Source organism: Notolepis coatsorum (assembly GCF_963971535.1).
Source record: "Notolepis coatsorum genome assembly, chromosome: 12".
In the NCBI taxonomy this organism is placed as follows: domain Eukaryota; kingdom Metazoa; phylum Chordata; class Actinopteri; order Aulopiformes; family Paralepididae; genus Notolepis; species Notolepis coatsorum.
In genome coordinates, this window is record NC_140176.1 from 97833859 (window position 1) to 97859560 (window position 25702).

The 25702-nt window shown below is 42.1% G+C and overlaps 1 protein-coding gene across 1 annotated transcript in view; it reads right to left on the bottom strand.

Annotated features, from left to right (window-relative positions):
- Window positions 1-6803: 6803 nt before the first annotated feature.
- Window positions 6804-25702, bottom strand: part of sptlc1 (serine palmitoyltransferase, long chain base subunit 1) — a 78502-nt gene continuing 59603 nt past the window's right edge. The window contains exons 12-15 of the mRNA XM_084325647.1: window positions 24343-24397; window positions 15795-15912; window positions 8225-8298; window positions 6804-7363 (exon numbers count right to left, since the gene is read on the bottom strand). Coding sequence (XP_084181773.1) covers window positions 7270-7363; window positions 8225-8298; window positions 15795-15912; window positions 24343-24397 — 341 coding nt within the window. The 3' untranslated portion in view covers window positions 6804-7269. The remainder of the gene's footprint in view (window positions 7364-8224; window positions 8299-15794; window positions 15913-24342; window positions 24398-25702) is intronic.

A 25702-nucleotide genomic window follows, 5' to 3' on the forward strand; every position in this document is an offset into this window, starting at 1 on the left:
ACGTCCAGCCAATCAACCGCTTCTTTTCACCTGGCAGCGCGGATTCTCATTGAGAGGGCGTAGCGTGTGGAAGGATCACACTATCCCACTCAGGTCCTATCCGCGCTTAGCAGGCGCCCCGACCGAACTGTAGGAGTCGCTGTTTACAACGACCCGGACCCACCCCGCCAGCTTCTCCCACCCTCTAATACTGCCAATTGTATTAGTGTGAACGGCCAGCCAAGCTGGTGACAACCCCGGAGCTGTGAGCTGGATTCGAACAGGCGAATCTAGCCGCTCCGGGGTTTGGTGACGAACGCAATCTCCGTTACGCCACCTGACCGCCCTACCCATGCTTGTTGTAAATGTCCTGGAGAGTGGGAAGCCCCCCTCCAATTGTGCGTTCGGCTGAACGGGCCACTCTCTGTAGTCTGCTATGGTCTTGTGCGGTGCTATTCCCAAACCAGGAGGTGATATTGCCAGTCAGGATGCTCTCTATTGTGCATGAGTAGAAGTTCTTAAGGATTTGTTTGGAACTTGGAACTTGGAACTTCCTTAGGCGCCTGAGGAAGTAGAGGCGTTGCCGTGCCTTCTTCACAACACTGTCAATGTGTGTGGTCCATGTCAAGTCCTCGGATATGTGGACTCCGAGGTACTTGAAACTGTTCACTCTCTCAACCGCTGCCCCGTCGATGCTGAGGGGGCTGTAGTCCCTGACCCCCGACCTCCTGAAGTCCACAATCATCTCTTTTGTTTTGCTGACGTTCAGGGAGAGGCAGTTCTCCTGACACCACTGCGACAGATTCTCTACCTCTTCCAGGTAGGCCCTCTCGTCGTTGGCAGAGATCAGGCCCACCACTACTGTGTCATCAGCAAATTTGATGATTGTGTTGTTGTTCCGCTGTGCCACACAGGGAGTAGAGGAGGGGACTCAGAACACAGCCCTGGGGGGCCCCTATGTTGAGCGTGATGGATGAGGAGGTGCAGTTGCCTGCTCTTACCACCTGGGGTCTACCCGTCAGGAAGTTCAAGAACCACTGGCAGAGGTCATAGTTTAAGCTCAGGTCCCTGAGATTGGCTATGAGTTTGGAGGAGACTATGGTATTGAATGCTGAGCTGTAGTCGATGAACAGCATTCTCACATAGTTCCCCTGCCTCTTGTCCAGGTGTGATGCTGCTGTGTGCAGCACATGGGCTATCGCGTCCTCCGTGGACCTGTTGGGGCGATATGCAAATTGCAGGGGGTCCAGGTTGATGGGGAGGGAAGAACAGATGTAGCCCTTCACTAGCTTCGCAAAGCACTTCATGGCTATGGAGGTGAGAGCTACAGGGCGGTAGTCGTTGAGGCAAGCGGGCGTAGATTTTTTGGGTACAGAGATAATGGTGGACTTCTTCAGACAGGTGATAAGGGTTATACATGTATAAAACAATGCATGCAATGAAACTCAAATAATATAGTCCATAGAAATCTACCTATCAAAGTTGTGTCCTCAGTTTATGTCAACTCTGTCAGACCTTTTCATAAACCTAATTAAATCAGGCAATAGCATGGCCAGCTCTATCCCTGAGGACCCCTTTTCCTTCCCCTGAATGTGGTGAATGCAACACTACCACACATGGTCTGGTAAGTTTTACACTTTTTGATATTTTAGACAAACAATGTCAATATTCCGATGGTCACAGCTGGAACATGTCAACACCATCTCTCCGTTATTATACTTTTAAAAAACAATAGTGGATTGAATTCAAGTGTTTCAGTGAGATTATTAAGACAGCTAGCAACTGCCAAAAAACTAGCTATCTGTAGTGCACAATGCAGGCTTGGAGGGAAAATGTGTGCCCTTTTGTCAACTCTGTCAGACGTCAACTCCATCAGATTTTGTGTCTGACGGAGTTGACGTGTAAGCTGACGGAGTTGACAAATCCATCAATAACCTTATTATTATACTATTTTTGAACATGGTAAAGGATTTAAATGTTATTTCAGAGTTTTATCTGCACAGAAGTGTGCATATAATAGCATGCATTACAATACACTTCTGACTTTTAGAGCATGGGCAGGCTGTGGTCTGCTTATTGAATAATTGTCTTACTTTCCCAGCACATGTGTTAATAAATAAATATAAATATATCACTTGTCTACGTTGATTGATTGATTGATGTAAAATATGGTGCAGTGTGTAGTTTTCACTACCAAACATCTACACTCTTGCCTCTTATAGAGCGGGGAAGGAGTTCCATGTTGCCCTTTCATATCCCAGAAGGGATACAAGACAGAAGAAAACAGTTATTCTTGTTATGTTTACTTAGATCATCAGAGCAAAGGTGCACTGTGGATATTTCATCTTAATATATTTATAATAATTCTTAATATAGGACTGGTTCATGTGTCTAGATTGCTGCATCATCCTTTCTCTGACTTTCCATCCATAGTGTAATACATTATGGTATGGAGTGATCAACAGGATAATTCTTTGCTAGTCAGTTGTCACAATCTTATCAGTTGTAATATACCCTAGGATTATTGGAATGACTGTCTTCTTGAATTTTCTCCCACTGAACATGGATTTTGTCTGCACAAGCCAGTGTGAAGATGTTTGCAACATCTAGTTGTAGAAACTACGCACTGCAGCTTTAACGTCAATCAATCAATCAATCAATCAATCAATCATGTTTAGTAAATAGACACCTGATTTTAGTCTTATTCTAATACATTTCCATGACTTTTGTATTATAGGAAAGCATGGCTAGACAAAAATTGTCAGTTGAGGAGCGAAGGAGAAGAAATAGAGAGTACCAATGAAAGAGAAGAGAAAAATTACACAGTGACGAAGAGAGCAAACATGCCTTGCAAGAGCAGGAAAGACAAAGGTGGAAAAAGAGGGTTCAAGACAAAAAGGTAATAGAAATAGACAAGATGGGAGACAGGGCACAGAGGTATCGGAGAAGATATTGGAGAGAGGTCCAGAAAAGGTGCAGAAAGAAAAGGTCCCGTGAAGGTGCGGTGCTGGAGGCAGACACCCCCCCCAGATCAGGATATTCTAGATAACAATGCCAGACAGCGCAGGGAGTCTCTCAGACAGGAACAGAAACAAAGTAAAACGCGAAAAAGGCATTCAAGAGAAATACAAACTTTAAAAGAGAAGATTACAAATGTAACAAAGCAACAAAACAACCTGAGAAAAACAATAATGTGCTGGGAAAAAGGCTACAAATACATCACCACTGGACTCTCCAGGCACGGAAACAAAGAATATGCTATCAGGAAGCAAAGTAAGGAATCAGACAATCCAAAAGGCCCTGCTATTCCACCACATCCTCAGAAGAGAGCTGAAGACAAACAAACAAACTCCTGGCCCACGGCGCCAAAAACCAGCACTGAGTGTGTCATCAGGCACGATTCTTAAAAAGTATCATCTTCTTCAACAAATGAAAGACGTTGGGTTAACCTATAAGTTAATGAGAAAGGGAGCATCCTCAGAAAAAGCCAACATTCATACAGGGTATAACACAGGATTTCTTCCTGAACTCTGCACGTGTGATGATGTGTGATGATGGATAGTGCTAATGATGGCTTTGTCATTATAAATGATTTCCCATATCTTTTCAAATCTTCGAAAGGGGATAGGTACATTTGGAAATGTTGCAATACAAAATTATGTAGGTTAGAGTTATCCTATCCCAAAAATGTACTCATATTTAAATTCCCCATTAAGAAACATCATTTAGACACCTTGCATGTTAGGATTTCCTTCAGATTCATGTTGGCATCCATGTATGGCGAAGGCCCGGACTGGCCATCGGGAGCTCTGTCTGTGAAAATATTTAAATGTTTGTGTGTTTTTTTAACAATAATTTGTGATGCCATCACAAACAATGGCATTTAAAGGGTAAACATTTTAAAAGTCCTGCACCAGCATGCAGGGAATTAAGTCTTTGTAACAAAAATCTTCCTGGTGGGGGACCCCCAGACCCCCTGCTTAAAAAGTGGCCTGACTTGGGCTATATTTCGCACTATATTTCCTGGCCTGAATAATTCCCCCAGTCCGGCCCTGCGAAGGGGTGAAAAATGGTCAAATCTGCCATTTTGAAATCCAAAATGATGTAGGTTAGAGTTATCATATCCGAAAAACATATTTTAGACACCCCTCATGTTAAGATTTCTTTAAAATTCATGTTTGCACAAAAGTATGGCCCGCCCTAATATGATGACCACTGGGTGGCTATCCAAGACCATCGATGTGGATACTGATCAACAAGATGTGAAAGTGGAATTTCTGCATCCCCATGGTCCAACAGAAAAGGTTCCATTTCTGCCCAGTTCAAGACATCATAGTGAAACTAATCGGAAATGCAGAAGGAAACGAAGAGGAGAAGTGGGTGAGAAAGTGGAGATCAGGAAGTGGTGTAGAGGAGGTAGATGAAAACAGGGATGAGGAGAAGGGGTCCTGGTCTCCATTAGTTTTTGTTGTTGGAAACAGTGCATTTTGTAATAGTTGGAAAGGTGTATGTAAAGTTTGTTGTTATTACAAATGAGTTAACAAAATGTTCAGTATAAGACAAGGAGTTATTAGTTCTTATCATTGTCACTTCCATCTGTTTAAAAAATGCATGTGTTCATTTATCAGAGATGCATATAATTTTGTCAACTCAGTCAGTTTCTCGTCAACTAGGGCTGTCCCCGACTAAGGATTTGGATGGTCGACTATGATTACCAAAAATTGCCGTTAGTCGACTATTGGTTGACCAAAAAAATTAATAAATAAAAAAAGTATAATATTTAATTTTTTTATCATTCCATTTGGGCTGTGGGGGGTGCTTAATGTCTGAAGGAGTCGACTGAAGGCTTCTTGTCCTCTGCAAAAGCATGCAATTGGTCCACTGATGGATACATCTTGATATTTGTCTAGTCTAGTGTGTTCATTAGATGGGTGAAATCCTCTTTCAGTGCCTCTGTGCCTGTTTTCTTAGGCAGTTCGCCTCTGGTATGCATGCCATTAGCGTCAGCCACGCTTCTAGGCCTCTTTTCTTTTGGAAAGAATGATACATTTTTTATTTATTTATTTTTATTTATATTCGACTAAGAGGTTGGCCAGTCGACTACGGCTCCTTTCGACCGATTAGTCAACTAATAGACTAATAGGGGTCAGCCCTATCGTCAACACCGTCAGATGTTTGTTTTTGTTAATTTTGGGGAAATGACAAATTCCTTCTTCAGTTTATGTTGTTTAAGTAATAAAGGAGCATCAGATCTTCATCCTCTTGTCTTATTTACTTAATGATCTTTTATTTATCATATCAAAATTAAAAACAAAGTTTGAAAATGCTAATATTTCTAAATCTGAGTTTTCAGAATAGTGTGAAATTACACCTGAGGTTTATATATTATATTTGATTGCATACCAGAGTAACTAAACACTATTACAACATACTTCAGAACTTTAGATTCTTGTTGGACTGGAATAATTAGAATTACATACATTTTTGTGTGTCTGACGGAGTAAACACAAATCAAGTTTCAAAGGGAAACATGTGAATTTGTTGAAAATGTTTTTCTATGTAGAGCCCGCACCTTTACATGGTTAAATAGCTCAGACCTTTATCTACATGAATATACAACTCTAATCAATATAGTGTGCGTTCTCAAAATATAATATTAAAGTGTTTTGTCCCGACTCTCAAGAATCAGTGAGATATAATTTTTTTTTTAAAGATTCTGTAAGTACTGTAATATGGAAAGGTTGACATTCTAAAACCATGTTATTTGAGCAAGAGAAAAATAATCCAACTATAAGAGACCATTTCCCAATGCATTTATTTTTAATAACTATTGGAATTGATGGTACAGTTAGCAGCGACACACAAGGCACACACTGTATATTGCATGTTGTTAAACCTTTGACCACGGTACAAAATAAGGATAGAACTTGCCATTATCTCTGGCTCATAACAGGCTTGAATCTGAAATGAAGACAGATATTACAAATAGTGCAAATATTACATCCAGGCTGATGATCTGGATGAAAAAGTTGTTCAGATTCTTTACCTTTAATGCGTTGGTGGATAAAATGCTCACATTAGTGTAACAAACCTTTAGTGATCTCATTAGCTCTTGTAGGAATGTCATTATGAACAATAAAATAAAAAAAAACACGTGAAAATGATATAACGGATCAATCAAACAGACAGACAAACAAAGATGTGGTCACGATATGCAAACGGCAAGGAATCACCTGAAACAAAGATACCAAAAAACACACAAATCAAAACACGATTCAGAAGGTTTACAAAGAAAGAAAATTGCTAAGAAAATCTATAACCCGTTAAGATTGGAGAAAGAAAAAAAGAAGAATATGTACATTTCATAGAATAGCACAGTGCAGGGAATCAAAATTAATTAGTCTTGTTTATCTACCCTTAGGTCACAGAAGTAAAAAGGCTAAATCAAATATCAAAAAGAAATTTGGTTTCCGTCATTATAAGGATATATATATAAACAATACAGCATATATATATATAAAAGTAATTTGATATACAAAATTCTAAAGTCTACTTTTAAATACAGTATATTTTACTCTTTGATTAGTTAAGACATGTAACCACTTTCCAAGGCAAGACGACTGAGCCGGTGAGACGACGAGCCGTCAGCGTGGAGTGAACACAACCCAGAGGCCTCCTCTCACAGTCAGAAGATATCAGAGCGTTACGTCCTGTAGCAGATTACAGGACGTGGATGTACAGGCAGTGACGGCGACACAGCAGATGAGACGAGGAAAACAAATATAAAAAATATGAAGAAAAAAAACCGAAAAAGAGATCATGACTGAGAAATGGAAAAAACGTGGGTTTGTTTTGGTTGTTTTGGTTTTTTTTTTTTCTGCGAAGCTCCGAAACAATGAACGTCATCCACCTTTCAGGTCCACGTGACCCCCGTGGTGAGTCTGGTGCAGACAGTCTGTCGTTTCTCCTACTGTACCCACTTTCATATTCAATAATAAAAAGGGAAAAAAGAAAAGAAAAAAGGTCCAGTGGATGACGGCGCCTGGTTGTGTTGCAGTGGATGGATGAATGTTCTCTCTCCCCAGGGAAGCCCCACCGGGTGGCGCAGTGCCCAGAGTGGCTCCAGAGAAGCCTGGCCTCGTCGGGTCACTGGAGCAGAGCCAGGGACCCAGAGAGAAGCCTGGCCTCGTCGGGTCACTGGAGCAGAGCCAGGGACCCAGAGAGAAGCCTGGCCTCGTCGGGTCACTGGAGCAGAGCCAGGGACCCAGAGAGAAGCCTGGCCTCGTCGGGTCACTGGAGCAGAGCCAGGGACGCCTCTCGGATGCAGGCCGCCGCTGCCTCCATCTCCTCCTCGGTCTGCTCCACGGTCACCACCACTCGGATGCTGGGGAGACAAGGTGAAGCCGTCAGACCTGAACTGCTGCTGCTGCTGCTGGTGTTGTAGGAGTGTGGCTAATGTCACCTAGAGCGGCCGCTTTGCATTCTGGGGCATTTCCTGTCTGGTTTGTGATGCAGGTTTAAAGGGGACATTTGTCTGGTTTGTGATGCAGGTTTAAAGGGAAGAGCAGAGAGAGCAGAGAGAGAGAGAGCAGAGAGAGAACAGAGAGAGAGAGGAGAGAGAGCAGAGAGAGAGAGGGGAGAGAGCAGAGAGAGAGGAGAGAGAGCAGAGAGAGAGAGCAGAGAGAGAACAGAGAGAGAGAGCAGAGAGAGCAGAGAGAGAGAGGAGAGAGAGGAGAGAGCAGAGAGAGCAGAGAGAGAGAGGAGAGAGAGAGAGGAGAGAGCAGAGAGAGAGCAGAGAGAGAGAGCAGAGAGAGAGAGGAGAGAGCAGAGAAAGAGAGGAGAGAGAGAGCAGAGAGAGCAGAGAGAGAGCAGAGAGAGCAGAGAGAGAGGAGAGAGAGAGAAAGCGAGAGAGAGGAGAGAGAGAGGAGAGAGCAGAGAGAGCAGAGAGAGCAGAGAGAGAGAGGAGAGAGAGCAGAGAGAGAGAGGAGAGAGAGGAGAGAGAGCAGAGAGAGAGAGGAGAGAGCAGAGAGAGGAGAGAGAGCAGAGAGAGAGGAGAGAGAGCAGAGAGAGAGCAGAGAGAGAGCAGAGAGAGAGAGCAGAGAGAGAGAGAGCAGATAGAGAGGGGGGAGAGAGCAGAGAGAGAGAGAGCAGAGAGAGAGCAGAGAGCAGAGAGAGAGAGAGAGAGAGAGCAGGGTGATCAGAATGGGCTGTCATGTGTTTCAGGTTAAACAAACGGTTGACTTACGTGGGCGGGGGAAGGAAGCGCTCCTCTTTCTCCAGGTAGCGTGCCAGTGTGAGAGCCACCTGCCGCTCCAAACACTAACGAAGAAGAAGAACAACAACAAGGAAACAGGCGTCAACAGTGAAGATGATCCAAGTCTTTGCACACACATCCACACACTCACTTTTTTTTTTCCCTTTTTTTTTTGTCTTTTTCCCGCTCCATTTTCCTCCGATTTTTTCCCATCCCAATGTTAGTCGTTATGCCAATTCCCAATCCCCTTCCTGGTCGCTGCGCACTTACCCCCCACAGTCGGTCTGGGAGAGTGGAGGCTATCACGTGCTTCCTCCGACACACGTCCAGCCAATCAACCGCTTCTTTTCACCTGGCAGCGCGGATCCTCCCTGAGAGGGTGTAACGCAGGGCTATTCAACTGGCGGCCCGCGGGCCAGATCCGGCCCGCGGGATGATTCTGACCGGCCCGCCAAAGATTACATGATAATAATAATTTTTTTCTTTTTTTTTGCTTTTTTCTTTTCATGTTAACGTTAACACGCACAATTGAGCCAAAAGTCACTCAATTAATGACAGATTTCATTGATAAATTGAGGGAAAACTTTGCAAGTCGATTTGATGAATTTGACATGTCCAGAGAATTGATGCATTTTGTGAGCAACCCATTTGCCAATGTAGCTGCTATTTCCACAAAAGGACAAGAGTTCCTTGCATCACTTCACATTGATGAAGGTCTCCTGCAACTTGAAATAATTGACATGCAAGCATCATCTGCTCTGAAGCAGGCACTTGAGAATGAATCCACCACAACATTTCGGATAAAGTGTATTCATGTCAAGACATTCCCCAAAATAAAAACGCTGGCAATATCTGTGCTAACAATGTTTGGCTCAACATACACCTGTGAATCCAGTTTCTCTCACATGAATGCCATTAAAACAAGCAACCATGCCTCCTTGACAAATGAGCATTTGCATCACTGTTTGCGGGTAGCCCTCACTTCCTATGAACCCTCTTTCTCTGCCATTGCCCAGTCAAAGAAGTGCAATCGCTCTCATTAGATGTGTGTATGTAGGCTAGGCCTGTCTGCCCCCCACCCCCCTGATGTTTGAGAGTTAAGAGTCGACAATAAGTGCTAATAAGATGCTGTGATTTGCTGTTGTTGCACAGACATGAAGCACTTTTTCATAAGCTCAGCTGCACTACAAATGTGTTTTTTTGTTCAAGTGTTGATGTTAGAATGTTCAGATGCACATCATGCACTTGTTTGTTTTTTATTTTATTTTTATATTGAAATGTTGAAGAGGAGATGTTGCAGTTGTTGCACAGTCATAAATGAAGCACTTTTTGCAGGAGATGTTGCAGATGTGGCACATAAATGAAGCACTTTTTTTGAAAAGTATACTACTTTTGCAATGTAGTTAAAGGGGAACTATCTTATAAATGGCCTTTTTCAGTGTTTAGCATTGTTTCCTAGCTATGTGGACTTATATTAATATGATCTATGTCTCTAATTCTCATATTGGAGCATTCTTCCAATTCTCCTCTCACAATATTCACCCTCACTGAACTGAGTCATCTGAAAATGTGCTGAATTGTGATGTCAGAGAGACACCGCTGCATGATAATCAGCTGAGTTTCCACACAGTTCCCACTGTGGTTGGAGCCCAGGCTCAAAACGGCTTAAGATCTTGAGGTAGAAAAATGCTGTTTTTGAGTACTTGATTAGAAATACAAAACAATGAATTAAAAAAAAAAAATATTACAGAGGTGTTCCATAAACCCACAGGAATTGTGTAAAAGTGCCCAAATAGTGAAAGAAATAGTAAAATAGTTCCCCTTTAAATAAAAGTTGTGAAAATGTGGTTGCGTGTTGTGTCAAGTGTACATATATTCATAGCACGGGGAGACGCCGTGGCAGTCCGGCCCCTGGCCCCTTGGGTTTCTGACAATGTGGCCCCCTGAACAATTTAGTTGAATAGCCCTGGTGTAACGTGTGGAAGGATCACACTACCCCCCTTAGATCCTATCCGCGCTTAGCAGGCGCCCCGACCGAACTGTAGGAGTCGCTGTTTACAACGACCCGGACCCACCCCGCCAGCTTCTCCCACCCTCTAATACTGCCAATTGTATTAGTGTGAACGGCCAGCCATCCACACACTCACTTTAAACATTCACCTTAACTCATTCCGCACCCACTAGAAGTCGCTGTTTACCTTGTGGTAAGAATGCCAGCGCTCTGTTCAATGGGGATAATGCCGGTGTTTGCGAGTGCTAAAACTATATTAAATATTATAGCTATGGATCTAATAAACACGTCGATTGTCAGTGTAATGTACAGTGTAATGTACTCCAATGTACAGCCCCACCCAACCCAACCCCACCCCACCTACCCAACCTCCTCCAATGTACAATTTCCATGTCAAATGTATGTCAGTATTCCAATGTACAGTGTCCCCCCCCCCCCTACCCAACCCCCCCCCTCTGGATTTTTTTAGTATCACAAACAGTACTGTATTTGAAAATCTGGTATGTCATAAATGTATAGATGTAGCAGTACTGTCTATCTGTATGTCATGTGTGTCATATGATGAATTGAAAATGGGGGACCCTGATGGAAACAAGACGAAAGTCTTTCTCAGGTCTGCATCCTCTTAACAATTGTATGTATTGAGCTGTACTGTACTGTACCCATTCTGCAATCTGTTAATAAACTTTTCAATCAATTCAATCAAGTGAGTTTCTTCCGGTCAACATGCAAAAAACAGATAATTATTTCATACATACATTTCCGTTTTTTGGTGAATATGAGTATAGTTTTAGAGTGATCCTGTCGAATCCCAATAAACTCCAGCAAACGGCGCTTCAATGCATTTAGTTAGAAATCGTGCCATTTGTCGCTTGATTTATGAATCGTCTGAAATAAACGCTAGATTATTGGTATTATATATTTCATCATGCGCGCACGGAAGCGGGGGCTGAAAAGTCGCCCCTCCGTGCTTTGGTCGGCGCCAACAGCACGCACACACACACACACTTGTGATCGTTACGAAAGAAACATCGGATTAACCCAAGATTGGTAACAGAGTCCTTACCTCACATCTGATGTACTGCAAAAAGATTAATCCAATTCCTGATCGCCATTCCAAATATTGATCGCGTTTATTGATCCAACGTTTCTCAACCAAAACACATGAATACTAGGGCTGACCTTCCAAGCTTTTTTTGGCAATCGAAGCTTCGGGGCCAAGCTTCGATTTTAATTAGAAGCTTAGAATTTTTTTTTACTTAACTTCCTCCCTAAACACGTTTTCGCAATTATGCCACATCAATGTGGAATGCCCTACCCACAGCTGTAAAGGAATGTGAATCACTACCCACTTTTAAAACCGCTCTCAAAGAGCACCTACGGGAGACTGCTATTCGAAACTGGCCCCTGGAAATGTCCTAACCCAACCCCCTCCAATGTACAGTAAATGTCCTAACCCAGTAATACACGAGACCCTCTTCTTGGGACCAAGTAAGGTTTCGTTGATAATCCAATGTACAGTTACCTCCACCCCGCCTACCCATCCCCCCCCACCCCACCACCTCCTCCAATGTACAGTTTCTTCATCAAATGTATACTCCCTTTCTTTTTTTACTCTTTTTGTATCACAAACAGTACTGTATTTGTAAATCTGGTATGTCATAAATGTATAGATGTAGCAGTACTGTCTATCTGTATGTCGTGTGTGTCATATGTTATGATGAATTGAAAATGGGGGACCCTGATGTAAACAAGACGAAATCAATCAAAAGATTAAGGAAGACATAAGGAGATAAGATCTAATACCTCTTCTGAATTTTGGGTCTTGAATTGAATCGGTTAAAATGAATATTTTAGTATCCCTTCCACTAGACCTACCTGACCAACAATTTCAGGAATGGGACAAGCTTATTTCGAGGTACATTTGGCGAAGACCTAGAATTAGATACAAGAGTCTACAATTGGCAAAAAACAAGGGAGGGGTCGCACTTCCATGTTTAAAAGATTATTATATTGCAGCTCAATTAAGACCTTTGACATGTTGGTGTAATCCAGAATATTTTGCCAGGTGGAAGGAGATTGAGATGGCTGTAACAGAGGAGTATCCAATTCAAGCTGCAATTGGGGATACGGTTTTGTTGGATAATTTAATTGAGTTTGGAAATCCATGGATTTGTTTACCACTTAAGCTGTGGAATAAGGTAATAGCCCAAAGTCATTTAAAAGAGGCTATACAAGTTTTGACATGGTGTGCATATGACCCAGATTCTGTACCTAAAAGATTGGACGTAAGGTTTAAAGGGTGGGAGACTCGAGGCTTAACAGCATATTGTACCTTTTTACATCAGGGGTCCATGAAGAGTTTTCAAGATGTGAAGATGCAGCATGGTTTGAAAAATTTACATTTCTACAGATGTCTTCAAGTTCGGCAGTATATTGAGCAATTCATGAAGCTAAATAAACAAACGCTTTTGGATCATATTCTACTAAAAGTTTTCAGAGAGGCTTATGTCTTGAACTCAAACCAAAAAACCATCTCAAGACTTGGGGACTACAACAGACAAAAGGTAATTCAATGTATGTAAAACAAAAACGGGAAAGGGAGGGAAACCTAAGTATAACGGAAGAGGAATGGGAGAAAGGAAAACATCAAGTTCAGCCGTATGGAGAGAATTTAGTTGGAAAACCCTCATTAGGTTCTTCATTACTCCAGCTCAAAAAGGAGTCATTATACCAATTCTCCCAACTGCTGGAGACAGTGTGGACTCTCCGAGGCAAATCATTATCACATATTCTGGTCTGGTCCTTTGTTGATACCTTTCTGGAGGGAGGTTCATAACATCTTGCTAAAGGTATTCCAGGTGGACATTCCATTTAAGATGGAGAGTCTGTATTTGGGCGCTCTGCCATCAGAACACGTTACCTGAATGAATGAATGAATGAAAACTTTATTTAACAGATTGCAGAATGGGTACAATACAGTACGGCTCAATACATACAATTGTTAAGGGGATGCAGACCTGAGAAAGACGTTTGTCTTGTTTCCATCAGGGTCCCCCATTTTCAATTCATATATATTTTCACCTCATATGATAGACATGTATTTCAGATTCTAAGTGCTGCTGGCAGGACAGCCATTACTAGAGAGTGGTTCAGAACAGAAATTCCTACAGTGGATGATTGGATTTGATATTATTTATGATATTTTTAAGATGGAAAGAATTACATTTTCTTTTAGACTGCAACAGGACATGTTTTTTAAGAAATGGGAAAGATGGATAGTGTACATTACACCTGTACGCTCTTAATTTGTTTAATGTGTATTGCTGCATCCTTTTGGTTTATGTTTTAAGTCAACTTTGTGTAAAGGGATTTGAGTATCAGGAAGGTGCACCCCAACATTATATAATTCTTTGTTTATTATTTAGTTTATTAAAAACTGTTGACTAAAACAAGATGAGACAAAATAATTATAACTTTTAGAATAATTCACGTTATTATTTCAGCATTTCCCATTTCCGTTTCCGGCTAATCGATAGCTAAGCTCTGCACTGTTTATGGCCCACTAAAAGCCAAGCTAGGCGAGGCTAAAAAACGCGTCCCAGGTCTCTCTTGACTACAGCTTAATGAGCTTATACCAATAACCATGAACGGAATCTGCTACTCTCTCAACACTTCTGCGGCAGCCGAAGAGTTCTACCAAAAGAACATAGCATTTAAGACGACGGAGGCTAAAGATGATGGCTAGGCTGTGAGAAGAGCTAATAGCCTGGAACCTATCCCAGACAAAGGCTTGCTCTCCACCGTAGATACTCCTTCGTCTGTGTACACCCACTACTATCAACATTACACATGGATACAACAAGGACAAGACCACGGTCACTTAAAAAGGTAAGGTTGGTATGAAAAGAAAAGACACAGACGAGTACTAACACAGAGTGAGATGGACCCTACTAATATAAGTTGTTAATGAATCCCTTTAGCGCTTGAAGTGCACTAAAACATCGTAATGACTTTTTATTTTTCATATAATGTTGGGTACATGCTCATAATAATAATAATAATAATAATTATTATTACTATTTACAAACTGTAAAAGAGTCTCATTAACCCTTTCACTGCCGCACTACCAAATGGTTTAACCCTTTCACTGTGACAATACGGAAGGCTAACCCTTCACTACCACACTACAGAAGGTTAACCTTTCACTACCACACTACAGAAGGTTAACCCTTTCACTACCACACTACAGAAGGTTAACCTTTCACTACCACACTACAGAAGGTTAACCCTTTACTATCACACTACAGAAGGTTAACCTGTAGTGTGGTAGTGAAAGGGTTAACCCCTAACTGCCGCCTCTGAGGTCAGTGTGTGAGTGAGTGAAAGGGTTAACCTTCTGTAGTGTGGTAGTAAAAGGTTAACCTTCTGTAGTGTGGTAGTGAAAGGTTAACCTTCTGTAGTGTGGTAGTGAAAGGTTAACCTTCTGTAGTGTGGTAGTGAAAGGTTAACCTTCTGTAGTGTGGCAGTGAAAGGTTAACCTTCTGTAGTGTGGTAGTGAAAGGTTAACTGTCTGTAGTGTGATAGTAAAGGGTTAACCTTCTGTAGTGTGGTAGTGAAAGGTTAACCTTCTGTAGTGTGGTAGTGAAAGGTTAACCTTCTGTAGTGTGGCAGTGAAAGGTTAACCTTCTGTAGTGTGGCAGTGAAAGGTTAACTGTCTGTAGTGTGATAGTAAAGGGTTAACCTTCTGTAGTGTGGTAGTGAAAGGTTAACCTTCTGTAGTGTGGTAGTGAAAGGTTAACCTTCTGTAGTGTGGTAGTGAAAGGTTAACCGTCTGTCGTGTGGTAGTAAAGGGTTAACCTTCTGTCGTGTGGTAGTAAAGGGTTAACCGTCTGTAGTGTGGTAGTGAACGGGTTAACCTTCTGTAGTGTGGTAGTCAAAGGGTTAACCTTCTGTAGTGTGGTAGTGAAAGGTTAACCTTCTGTAGTGTGGTAGTGAAAGGTTAACCTTCTGTAGTGTGGTAGTGAAAGGTTAACCGTCTGTAGTGTGGTAGTCAAAGGGTTAACCTTCTGTAGTGTGGTAGTGAAAGGTTAACCTTCTGTAGTGTGGTAGTGAAAGGTTAACCTTCTGTAGTGTGGTAGTGAAAGGTTAACCTTCTGTAGTGTGGTAGTGAAAGGTTAACCTTCTGTAGTGTGGTAGTGAAAGGTTAACCGTCTGTAGTGTGATAGTGAAACGGTTAACCTTCTGTAGTGTGGTAGTGAAAGGGTTAACCTTCTGTAGTGTGGTAGTGAAGGGGTTAACCTTCTGTAGTGTGGTAGTGAAAGGGTTAACCGTCTGTAGTGTGGTAGTGAAGGGGTTAACCTTCTGTAGTGTGGTAGTGAAAGGTTAACCTTCTGTAGTGTGGTAGTGAAAGGTTAACCTTCTGTCGTGTGGTAGTAAAAGGTTAACCTTCTGTCGTGTGGTAGTGAAAGGTTAACCTTCTGTCGTGTGATAGTGAAAGGTTAACCTTCTGCCGTGTGGTAGTGAAATGGATAAAGGTATTGAACTCACGTAATCCACGACGCTGCGCAGCGTCCGCAGGTCCTGGTCTCTGGAGCCCGAGCTCCTCTCCAGCTGCAGGTGAAGCGCCGGAGCGATCGCCTCGCCCACCACCTTCAGGCCAGGGATGCTGTGAGCAGAGACCAAGCAACATGTTAAGAGAGAGATCGCACTGTGTTCATGGAACAGTACTAATGTCATCCCCCTTAACCCTTTCACTGCCACACGACAGCCGGTTAACCCTTTCACTGTGACAATACAGAAGGTTAGCCCTTTACTATCACACAACCGACGGCGATGCTCCATCATTAGCATCATTAGCTCCGCAAATGCGGAGCTAATGATGCTAATAATGGAGCATCGCTGTCGGTTGTGTGATAGTAAAGGGCTAACCTTCTGTCGTGTGGCAGTGAAAGGGTTAATTGGCTGATATCAAGCCTTGTCTCCTGAGCCTTTCAGCCATTGTGTAGTGTGATGTGTGCCTGGTGCCAGTGTATGGTAGTCAGTGTGTAGTGCAGGGTTTCCGTTAGAATTTTTTTTTGCAGGTCTGAGTGTCCGGTAGATTTCAATCTACCGGACAAATGGGATAAATTCCGGTCAGAGTTTATTGAGCTTAAAAACAATTGATAGGCCTATATAAAGAATGACATCATCAAGGCATTTATAATATTTTAACTTAAAACTAGGCTACTTTTGCGTATACAGTCATTAATATATTCCAAATAAAATAAGTCCCTCGAGACTTCGTGCTGCTGCCGACATGAGGTGTCGGTGGGCAGTCTGCCCGACATTAAACAGCAGTCTGTTATAATCACATTTTTATGAGCTAACGAATTCCGTTATATTGGACATTTGTATTAATTATATCAAGCGAAGAACTGAGAAATTTGGCAGAGAGAGACGGCAACATTATCGTGGGTTTGCGTGATGACTCCACCTCCCAACGACTTGGTGCTGGTCATAATGTCCTGTGAAAATAATTCCCTCTAAGCACAATTTGATTATTTGAATTGTATTAAAATAGACTAAAATTAAATGGCCTATGTGATGAACGAAACAATCATTACATTTGTTTCATCGTTGCTTCACCAAGCAGCCGGTCTAATAATGACACCGCTGTGTCAGCGCGAGCTGGCTGTTGTTAGATTTACGTGAAGCATGGAGCTGCAGACCGACAGAGCAGCGGTGTTTTTAGGTCCGGTCCGGTCTGGGCTCAGCAGCGCCGCCCACCCAACAGCTGAATTGCCAATGGCTGGATTGGAGTACTGCATTCTGTGGGGCTGCAGATGGATGCTTCTCACAAATCTAGGAGCAGCAAGCTCGCGCTGACACAGCGGTGTCATTATTAGACCGGCTGCTTGGTGAAGCAACGATGAAACAAATGTAATGATTGTTTCGTTCATCGCATAGGCTATTTAATTTTAGTCTATTTTAATACAATTCAAATAATCTAATTGTGTTTAGAGGGAATTATTTTCACCGGACATTATGACCGGAGAGATTAAATATGTCGGACTTCAACAGATTTTGCCGGTCAAATACCGGTAATTACCGGCTAACGGAAACGCTGGTGTAGTGTGATGTGTGCCTGGCTGGTGCCAGTGTATGGTAGTCAGTGTGTAGTGTGATGTGTGCCTGGTGCCAGTGTATAGTAGTCATTGTGTAGTGTGATGTGTGCCTGGTGCCAGTGTATAGTAGTCATTGTGTAGTGTGATGTGTGCCTGGCTGGTGCCAGTGTATGGTAGTCATTGTGTAGTGTGATGTGTGCCTGGCTGGTGCCAGTGTATGGTAGTCAGTGTGTAGTGTGATGTGTGCCTGGTGCCAGTGTATAGTAGTCATTGTGTAGTGTGATGTGTGCCTGGTGCCAGTGTATGGTAGTCAGTGTGTAGTGTGATGTGTGCCTGGTGCCAGTGTATGGTAGTCAGTGTGTAGTGTGATGTGTGCCTGGTGCCAGTGTATGGTAGTCATTGTGTAGTGTGATGTGTGCCTGGTGCCAGTGTATGGTAGTCATTGTGTAGTGTGATGTGTGCCTGGTGCCAGTGTATGGTAGTCATTGTGTAGTGTGATGTGTGCCTGGTGCCAGTGTATGGTAGTCAGTGTGTAGTGTGTAGTGTGATGTGTGCCTGGTGCCAGTGTATGGTAGTCATTGTGTAGTGTGATGTGTGCCTGTTGCCAGTGTATGGTAGTCATTGTGTAGTGTGATGTGTGCCTGGTGCCAGTGTATGGTAGTCATTGTGTAGTGTGATGTGTGCCTGGTGCCAGTGTATGGTAGTCATTGTGTAGTGTGATGTGTGCCTGGTGCCAGTGTATGGCAGTCATTGAGCCTGCGTAGCCCAAGGTTAGGTGCTACCAGTGGTGGTGAAGGAGGCAATTTCCACCCTACACTGTGGGGAAAGCTTTGAGTGTCTAGAAAAGCACTATATAAATGTAATGTTCATTCATTCATAGTAACGTACCTATAGCCTATTTAAATGTTTACTAATTATTAGGGCTGTCAGTTTATCGCGTTAATTAGATTAATTAATTACACAGCAAATTATCGCGTTATGAAAATTAACTCGAAATGAATTACAAAAAAAATATATATACTTATCTCATTCATCCCATAAGAACGTAGAATAATTTTTTTTTTTTTTTTTAATGGTCCATTTGCATGTTCTTAAGTATCTGATTCTAGGGACATCTATGGATCTCAGGGAATGTATTCCCAGTGTCAGAAATACTGTGTCTGTTACTAGGCTTGAGTAAATTGTAATGAACCAAATGAGAATATCAATTACATTCATTTTTTTTAACTGTAAATAACACCATGCTAAAATTTACCAGACCTGAAAAATCTAAGCAAATGAATAAAGGGAAGATGATTAAACAGAAGGTTTTGTAGATACAGTACTGAATTCTGCCATCTGGACACATGCCTGGGTGTGATCATAGATGACAGGATAAGCTGGAAACCACACATCAGTCATGTAAAATCCAAGATGGCCAAAAGTGTGGGGATTATGTATCGATCCAATAATTTTGTCAACCAAAGGTCACTTCTCATCCTCTACCATGCACTTGTAGTCCCATATTTAAATTATTGTCTGGAAGTATGGGGTAATACTTATCGTTCCAATATATCACCTCTTTATATTCTGCAAAAAAAGGCCATTAGGATTGTGTACAATGCTAAGTACAACCAACACTCTACCCCATTGTTTTTACAAGCATCAGCTTTTAAATTATGGGACTTGATCAAAATTAAAACTGCCGAAATCATGTTCAAAGCTTCACATAACTCTCTTCCAAGTTCCAACCCCCATCCAATATCGGTTCACTGAGAGGGTAGGAACCAGGAATTATAATCTTAGAGGGAAACAGAAACTCCAGCAACCGGGTGTAAGAACCACTCTAAAATCTATATCTGTTTGTGGAGTGAGATTATGGAATGGATTGGACGAGGAGGTTAAATTGAGTAAAAACATATACCAGTTTAAAAGAAAGTTAAAAAAAGGAATATTGGAAAGGTATAAGGAGGAGGGTGAACATGATGTTTGGCATTAAAAGGAGTATGTATATAAAATATGTATTGACTGGTCAGACTCATGTGTGTCTTGTTGAGATGTCGGGAATGTGGGAAGCGGAGCTGTGTTGCATGTTGTGTGTGTAGCGGTTGATGGTCGGGGTGTGGGGAATGGAAGTTCACAGGCTTGGCTTCTTCCATCCCACTTTTCGGACCATGGGTGGTGTCTGTTGTTGCTGTTGTCTATTGTTTTGTGGTGGTTGTAGTGCTGTTTTGTGGTTGTCTTGTATTGTATAGGTTGTATGGTTTGAAATGAACAAATGAAACTGATACTGATACTTGTTTAGTTTAAGAATAGGGGGGGGGGGGCTGCTCCTTTTGCCCATGGTAGAACTGTATTTATGATTTTGTATGAAAACTGTATGATTGTATTGCTTCCATGTGGCAAATAAAAACTCTGAATCTGAATTTGAAATATGATTATAGAATATAAATTATCAGGCCTAAAATTATTATGAGATTAAAATGCGATTAATTAATTACAAATCCTGTAATTAATTAGATACATTTTTTTAATCGCCTGACAGCACTACTAATTATACTATATTCTATTGTGATTATATTTAATTTAGTTTATATCCCATTTAATTTTATTCCACCTCTTTATTTTAAAGCCCTGGCCTATTTTCCATTTCATAATTATATCCTATTCTATTGTGCTTCTATCTTAATTTAGTTCATATTTAATTTTATTCCACCTTTTCAATTTTATTATCTGTCCGTTATTGTCTGTCCATTAATGTCGCGCCGAAAACAACCAAATCAAATTCCTTGTGTGTGAAAAGCAATAAGACCTTTCTGATCCTCGTTCCGATTCTGATTCAACTGAAACTCTGAGCAGTGTGACGCAACCCTTTTTTAGAACACTTCAGCTTTTAAACAACACATGTCGCTGGTAATCTATTTCCAGAAGTTCTTCACACGCTGTAATTACATCAAACTACCTCTGCCCCCAAATAGCTTTCATCGGGTATGAAAGCTATATATGTTGTATATACAATCAAAACTCTTCATACTTGTTCATACTTCACTGTTCATTATGTTTGCACATTTCTGCTCAATTGCACAGCCCTGCTGAACATTCCATCTATATTATTATTTTTATTCGAATTAGTGTATATACTCAACCACATCGTGCACAATTGTACAGCCCTGGGCCTATTTTATAATTCTATTCTATTGTGCTTCTATTTTAATTTAGTTATATTCCATTTTATTTTACCTTTTTATTTCATTCTACCGTAAATTGTCTGTCCGTTAATATCCAAAAACGACAAATCAAATTCCTTGTATGTGTAAAACTACTTGGCAATAAAGACCTTTCTGGTTCCTTTACAGGGTTCCCACAGACATTGCAATTCAAGGACTTTTAAGTACTTTTCCAAGCACTATTTTTCAGTTTCAAGGATGTCACTCGAAGGATACAATTCACTTTTAAATGCTGTTTAAGCATCTTCTTGGCCTGCTTGCCAGCTAGAGCATCACACGCGAAGAAATTAGGAAAAGCAGTTAGAGCGTGCAATACAGTGACGTCAGATTTGATTAAAACAGACCAAAAAAAATGAACAAAACATTCAATGCGAATGGTTGATTTGAATTTCAAGGACCTTTTAAGCACCTTGTTAAAAAATTGGCTGTTTTCAAGGAATTCCAGGCCTCGACTTAATCAAGCACTCTAAGCACTCCAAGGACCTTGTGCGAAACCTGCCTTTAAGACCTAAGAATCCTTAATGAGTGTCTTCCTATGCTTGGAGCAACAGCCGATACCAGGGGAGACCGGAGAGGGGAAGTGCCCCTAGCAGAGACCTCTACGCCAGAGAGCAGGAGACGCTAAACAGGCTCTGTATGGAATCCTAATATTTAATGTTAAGAAGATGGAATGTAAATGTTAACGGAACATATGCAGTAGAGTTTAATGCATCGGAAAAAATGTGTATGGAAAATATAAAGTAGAGGTTAATGCATCGGAAAATGTGTATGGAACATGTAAAAAATTTGTGCAGAGGTGGATTCGTCTGCCTCTTCCACCACCATGTGTGCCGAGCAGTGTTGTCAAAAAGATCGATTTTTCGATACATATCGATTCTGAATATATAAAAAAGTTTCAATACTCATTTCCCGCAATATCGATACTTTCTGCACTATCGATACCAGCTGGTTTTCTCGCCGTCTTCTCTCCTATAGCAAGTTGTTGACACACAGGCACACACACGCCACTGCAGTGCACGCATTGCCCCTCCCCGACCGTCTTGTCAAATAATCCTCTCATTCGCTCCGAAGATGGCAAGAGTCCTAGCCTCCGCAACTTGTCGCGACAGCTCCTCTTTCAACATCACTGAAGCATTAAACAAAATGGCCCAGTAAACTATTCACTTCATGAGGCGTTGTCTAACGTTATCTAGCTGGCTAGCTACTGATAGCTCATAATATCAATGTCTGATAACATCATTGGCATTCGTTGTCGCAGCTGTTGGCTAGTGTTGGCTAACTAGCTATCGTTCTTCCGTTGGCTAACGTTAGCTACCTAGCTACTGTAGCTAGCTAATACGGGCTGTGCTGGCTACCTTTTAATTCGCAATGGAGTGGCTAGCTGACAAAACGATGTGATTGCAATTATTTTTATATGTAGGAATATTGGAATAGATTTTTTAATGTATGCTACTATAATGTTATGTATGTATGTACTGTTTTGTTGTGTGTGGACCCCAGGAAGACTAGTTGTTGCTGCGGTGATGACTAATGGGGATCTGTAATAAAAAATAAAAAGAGAGATAAAAGATTGGCTGAGACCGTATTGTGTACGGTTGGCTGGCTGACTGTTGTGTTGTAGATTGGGGGTGGCTGGATAGCTGTTGTATTGTGGGTCAAGGGTAGCCAGCTAGCTGGCTGGCAGTGGGTCAAGGGTAGCCAGCTAGCTGGCTGGCAGTTCATAGTGCAGTAGCTGGCTGTTGTATTGTGAATTAAAAGGTAGCCAGCTGGCTGGCTAGCAGTTCGTAGTGCAGTAGCTGGCTGGATAGCTGTTGTATTGTGGGTCAAGGGTAGCCAGCTAGCTGGCTGGCAGTGGGTCAAGGGTAGCCAGCTAGCTGGCTGGCAGTTCGTAGTGCAGTAGCTGGCTGTTGTATTGTGAATTAAAAGGTAGCCAGCTGGCTGGCTAGCAGTTCGTAGTGCAGTAGCTGGCTGTTGTATTGTGAATTAAAAGGTAGCCAGCTGGCTGGCTAGCAGTTCGTAGTGCAGTGGCTGGCTAGATGGCTGGCTAACGTTGGCCAATATAGCTGAAACTGAACGCCAATGATGCTATCCTTGTTATGTGATCTTATGAGTTTCAATTCATAGGAAAATACTTTGACTATAATGGTCAGAAGTAAGGAACCGTAGGAACTCAAATGTAAGGACATTATAATCTAATGTGTTATAATGTGAAGTAAACTAAAATTAAATACAAATGAGTTCCTACGGTCAAAGTTGACTAGCAATTCCAGTCTCACCTGCAATGATGTCACTTCCTGCCTACCTTGTATATAGCCCCCACCTTTGCAAGCTATCGTTGCCACTAACACTGACGAAGGAGCTTTTGCTTCAAAACATGTTTGTTCAAGGCTGCGATTAAAACTTTTTTGAATCTGAGAGTGCTGGTCCGGCTTCCTCCTGCTTTTTTCTATTTAATCTTTGGGATTTCAGCACCCAGTGTCAGATACCGAGAGAGCGGTCTATCTTGACTTTCTTCTCTTATAGTACCAGAGAGAAGCTGAGGAGAATCGACCAGCAAAATGTAGTGTATTAATATATATATTTATTTTTTTACATTTTAAGATAAAAAAAAATGTCCCTGTGGTATCGAATATCGATACTTTTCAAGGTATCGTATCGAAGCTAGTAATTCCAGTATCGTGACAACACTAGTGCAGAGGTGGATTTGTCTACCTCTTCCACCACCACTATGTGTGCCGAGGTCAGAGGTCAAATATATAACTATAATCCTCATTATTCCCACAGAGAACATAGAAAGAACATGTCAGGGAACCTTGTCCACAGCTTTATGTGCTGCTTCCAACAACTGTGTATATAGATAAGATATATATGGACACGACGTCGAGCGTGAGCCAGGGGCTGTAAAATAAAAATCTGTGAGCTTTACAGGGAAGTGGCAATATCTCATTGTTAATAAACTGCCAAAAATGTCAGCATCTCGTTTTTAACTGCTCCCATGCTCAGCTATAATGGGAGATTTCTGTGTTGAGTTTGAGTTTACAGTATTATTTTTTTTTTTATATTGCATAAGGTCACCACTAGGAATATGCAGGGGTGGAAAGTAATTAAGATTCAAGGAATTTCTAATGTACTTGAGTATTTCCATTTCATGGGGCTTTTACTCCGCAATATTTCGGGGGAATATATCCTCCTTTTTAGTCCACTATATTTAATGTGTAACATCTGCAAGTACTAGATGCTCTTGATAAAAAGCGTAACAGGACCACCAGCCTCGGAGCCTCAGACCGCCCGCAGAACCACAGCTTGAAGGAAGACCTTGAACATTCACGTCGTTCACTTTTTAGACCCTTTAAACTAGGGCTGTCAGTTTAAAAAAAAATATATATATTTTTTTATTTTTTTTTATTTCATTCATTCCATAAGAACGTAGAATAAACATTTACAGACTTTTTTTCTTTTTAAATGGGCCATTTGCATGTTCTTGGTATCTGATTCTAGGGACATCTATGGATCTCAGGGAATGTATTCCCAGTGTCAGAAATACTGTGTCTGTTACTAGGCTTGAGTAAATTGTAATGAACCAAATGAGAATATCAATTACATTTTATACAGTACTGAATTCACATGCACATGCAATTTGAAATATGATTATAGAATATAGAATATCAGGCCTATAGGAGTAGTGGTTGTTGTGAGGTGTTATAGGAGTAGTGGTTGTTGCGAGGTGTTATAGGAGTAGTGGTTGTTGTGGAGTGTTGTGGTAGACTAGAGATCCCAGAAACTCACCCCTGCAGCGCCTTGTGGATGTGTTTGCACTTCTCCCTCAGGACGGTAAAAATTTCTGGAGAGGGGAAAGAAGAAAAAAACAGAGGAGAGGAGAAGTTCAACGTCTTGGGAGTATTTTCTGCAGTCGGGGGCTCAAGCTTCTCTGGTACGAGCCAAGATCCAGCTGGCGGAGAGAGGGGTAATTAGTTTACCTTGGCCCTGGTACCGGTCCTGGTACCGGTCCTGGTACCGCCCCCCCCACCCCCCTGTCAGAATGTGACGGAGACCGGGAGCGCTTGCCGGCGCTAAGTGCACTCGACCTCGACTCATCTCGCGCCGGGGAGACACGGGTGAACGCACGCACGCACACACAGTACACATACATATACACACACGTACACATACACACACGTGGGTACGCGGCACGCACATTCCGTACCGACAGAGCCGCGCAGAGAGACGAGAGTGAGGTCAGTGTTGGCGGTGCCCGTGAGGCTGATTACCTCCTGCTACCGCTCCTATGCATTTGTTTCAGTTTCAGTTTATTTTAAAAAAGGACAGTACACATTAAAAAGGACAGTACACATTAATCAACATTTTGTTATAAGACCGACGATACACCTACTAGAACAGAAGCATTAAAAGTAAAACACAGTATATTTACAACACAATCCAACATAATAGTTAAAAAGCAATAATAAAATACACAATGAACTGATTAAAAGTGATTACATGTTTGATTGGTTAATAACCAGGTATTGAGTTTTTTTCCATAAAAGTGTGGTAGGTAGCACAGTAGTAGCATTGTGACTATGTGTGGCCTGGACATGCTATACCTGCTTCCACGGACTGTACGCTACAGGACTACGGCTGACGCACGCGGTACTTTATGTATGGAGACAAGACAAACTTCTGTACGTTGATTTTTATCCCTTATTCTCGGATTCTTTCAGGATACTTGGCGTCTCATGGTGGCTGTAGCCAAAAGGCGACAGTAACTTTAAAAAAAGGTTAATACTGGGGGCGGCGCAGTGGCGCAGTGGGCAAGGCGCTCGCCACTAATGCAGGAGATGCTGGGTTCGAGCCCAGCTCTCGGCGTTGCTTCCGCCTTGGCTGGTCGTTCATACTAATACAATTGGCAGTATTAGGGGGTGGGAAAGCCGGTGGGTGGGGATCGGACGTTGTGGACAGCGACTCCTACAGGTCGGTTGGTGCGCCTGTACAGCAGAATCAGGAAGCAACGGGGGCAGCATGAGCCTCCCACGCGTTACTCCTCGCCGCTGAGAGATCGCGCTGTTCAGGTGAAAAGATGCGACGGCTGCCTCCTCGTGTACCGGAGGGGACACGTGATGCAAGGCTTGGTCTACATTGCAGCCGGCCT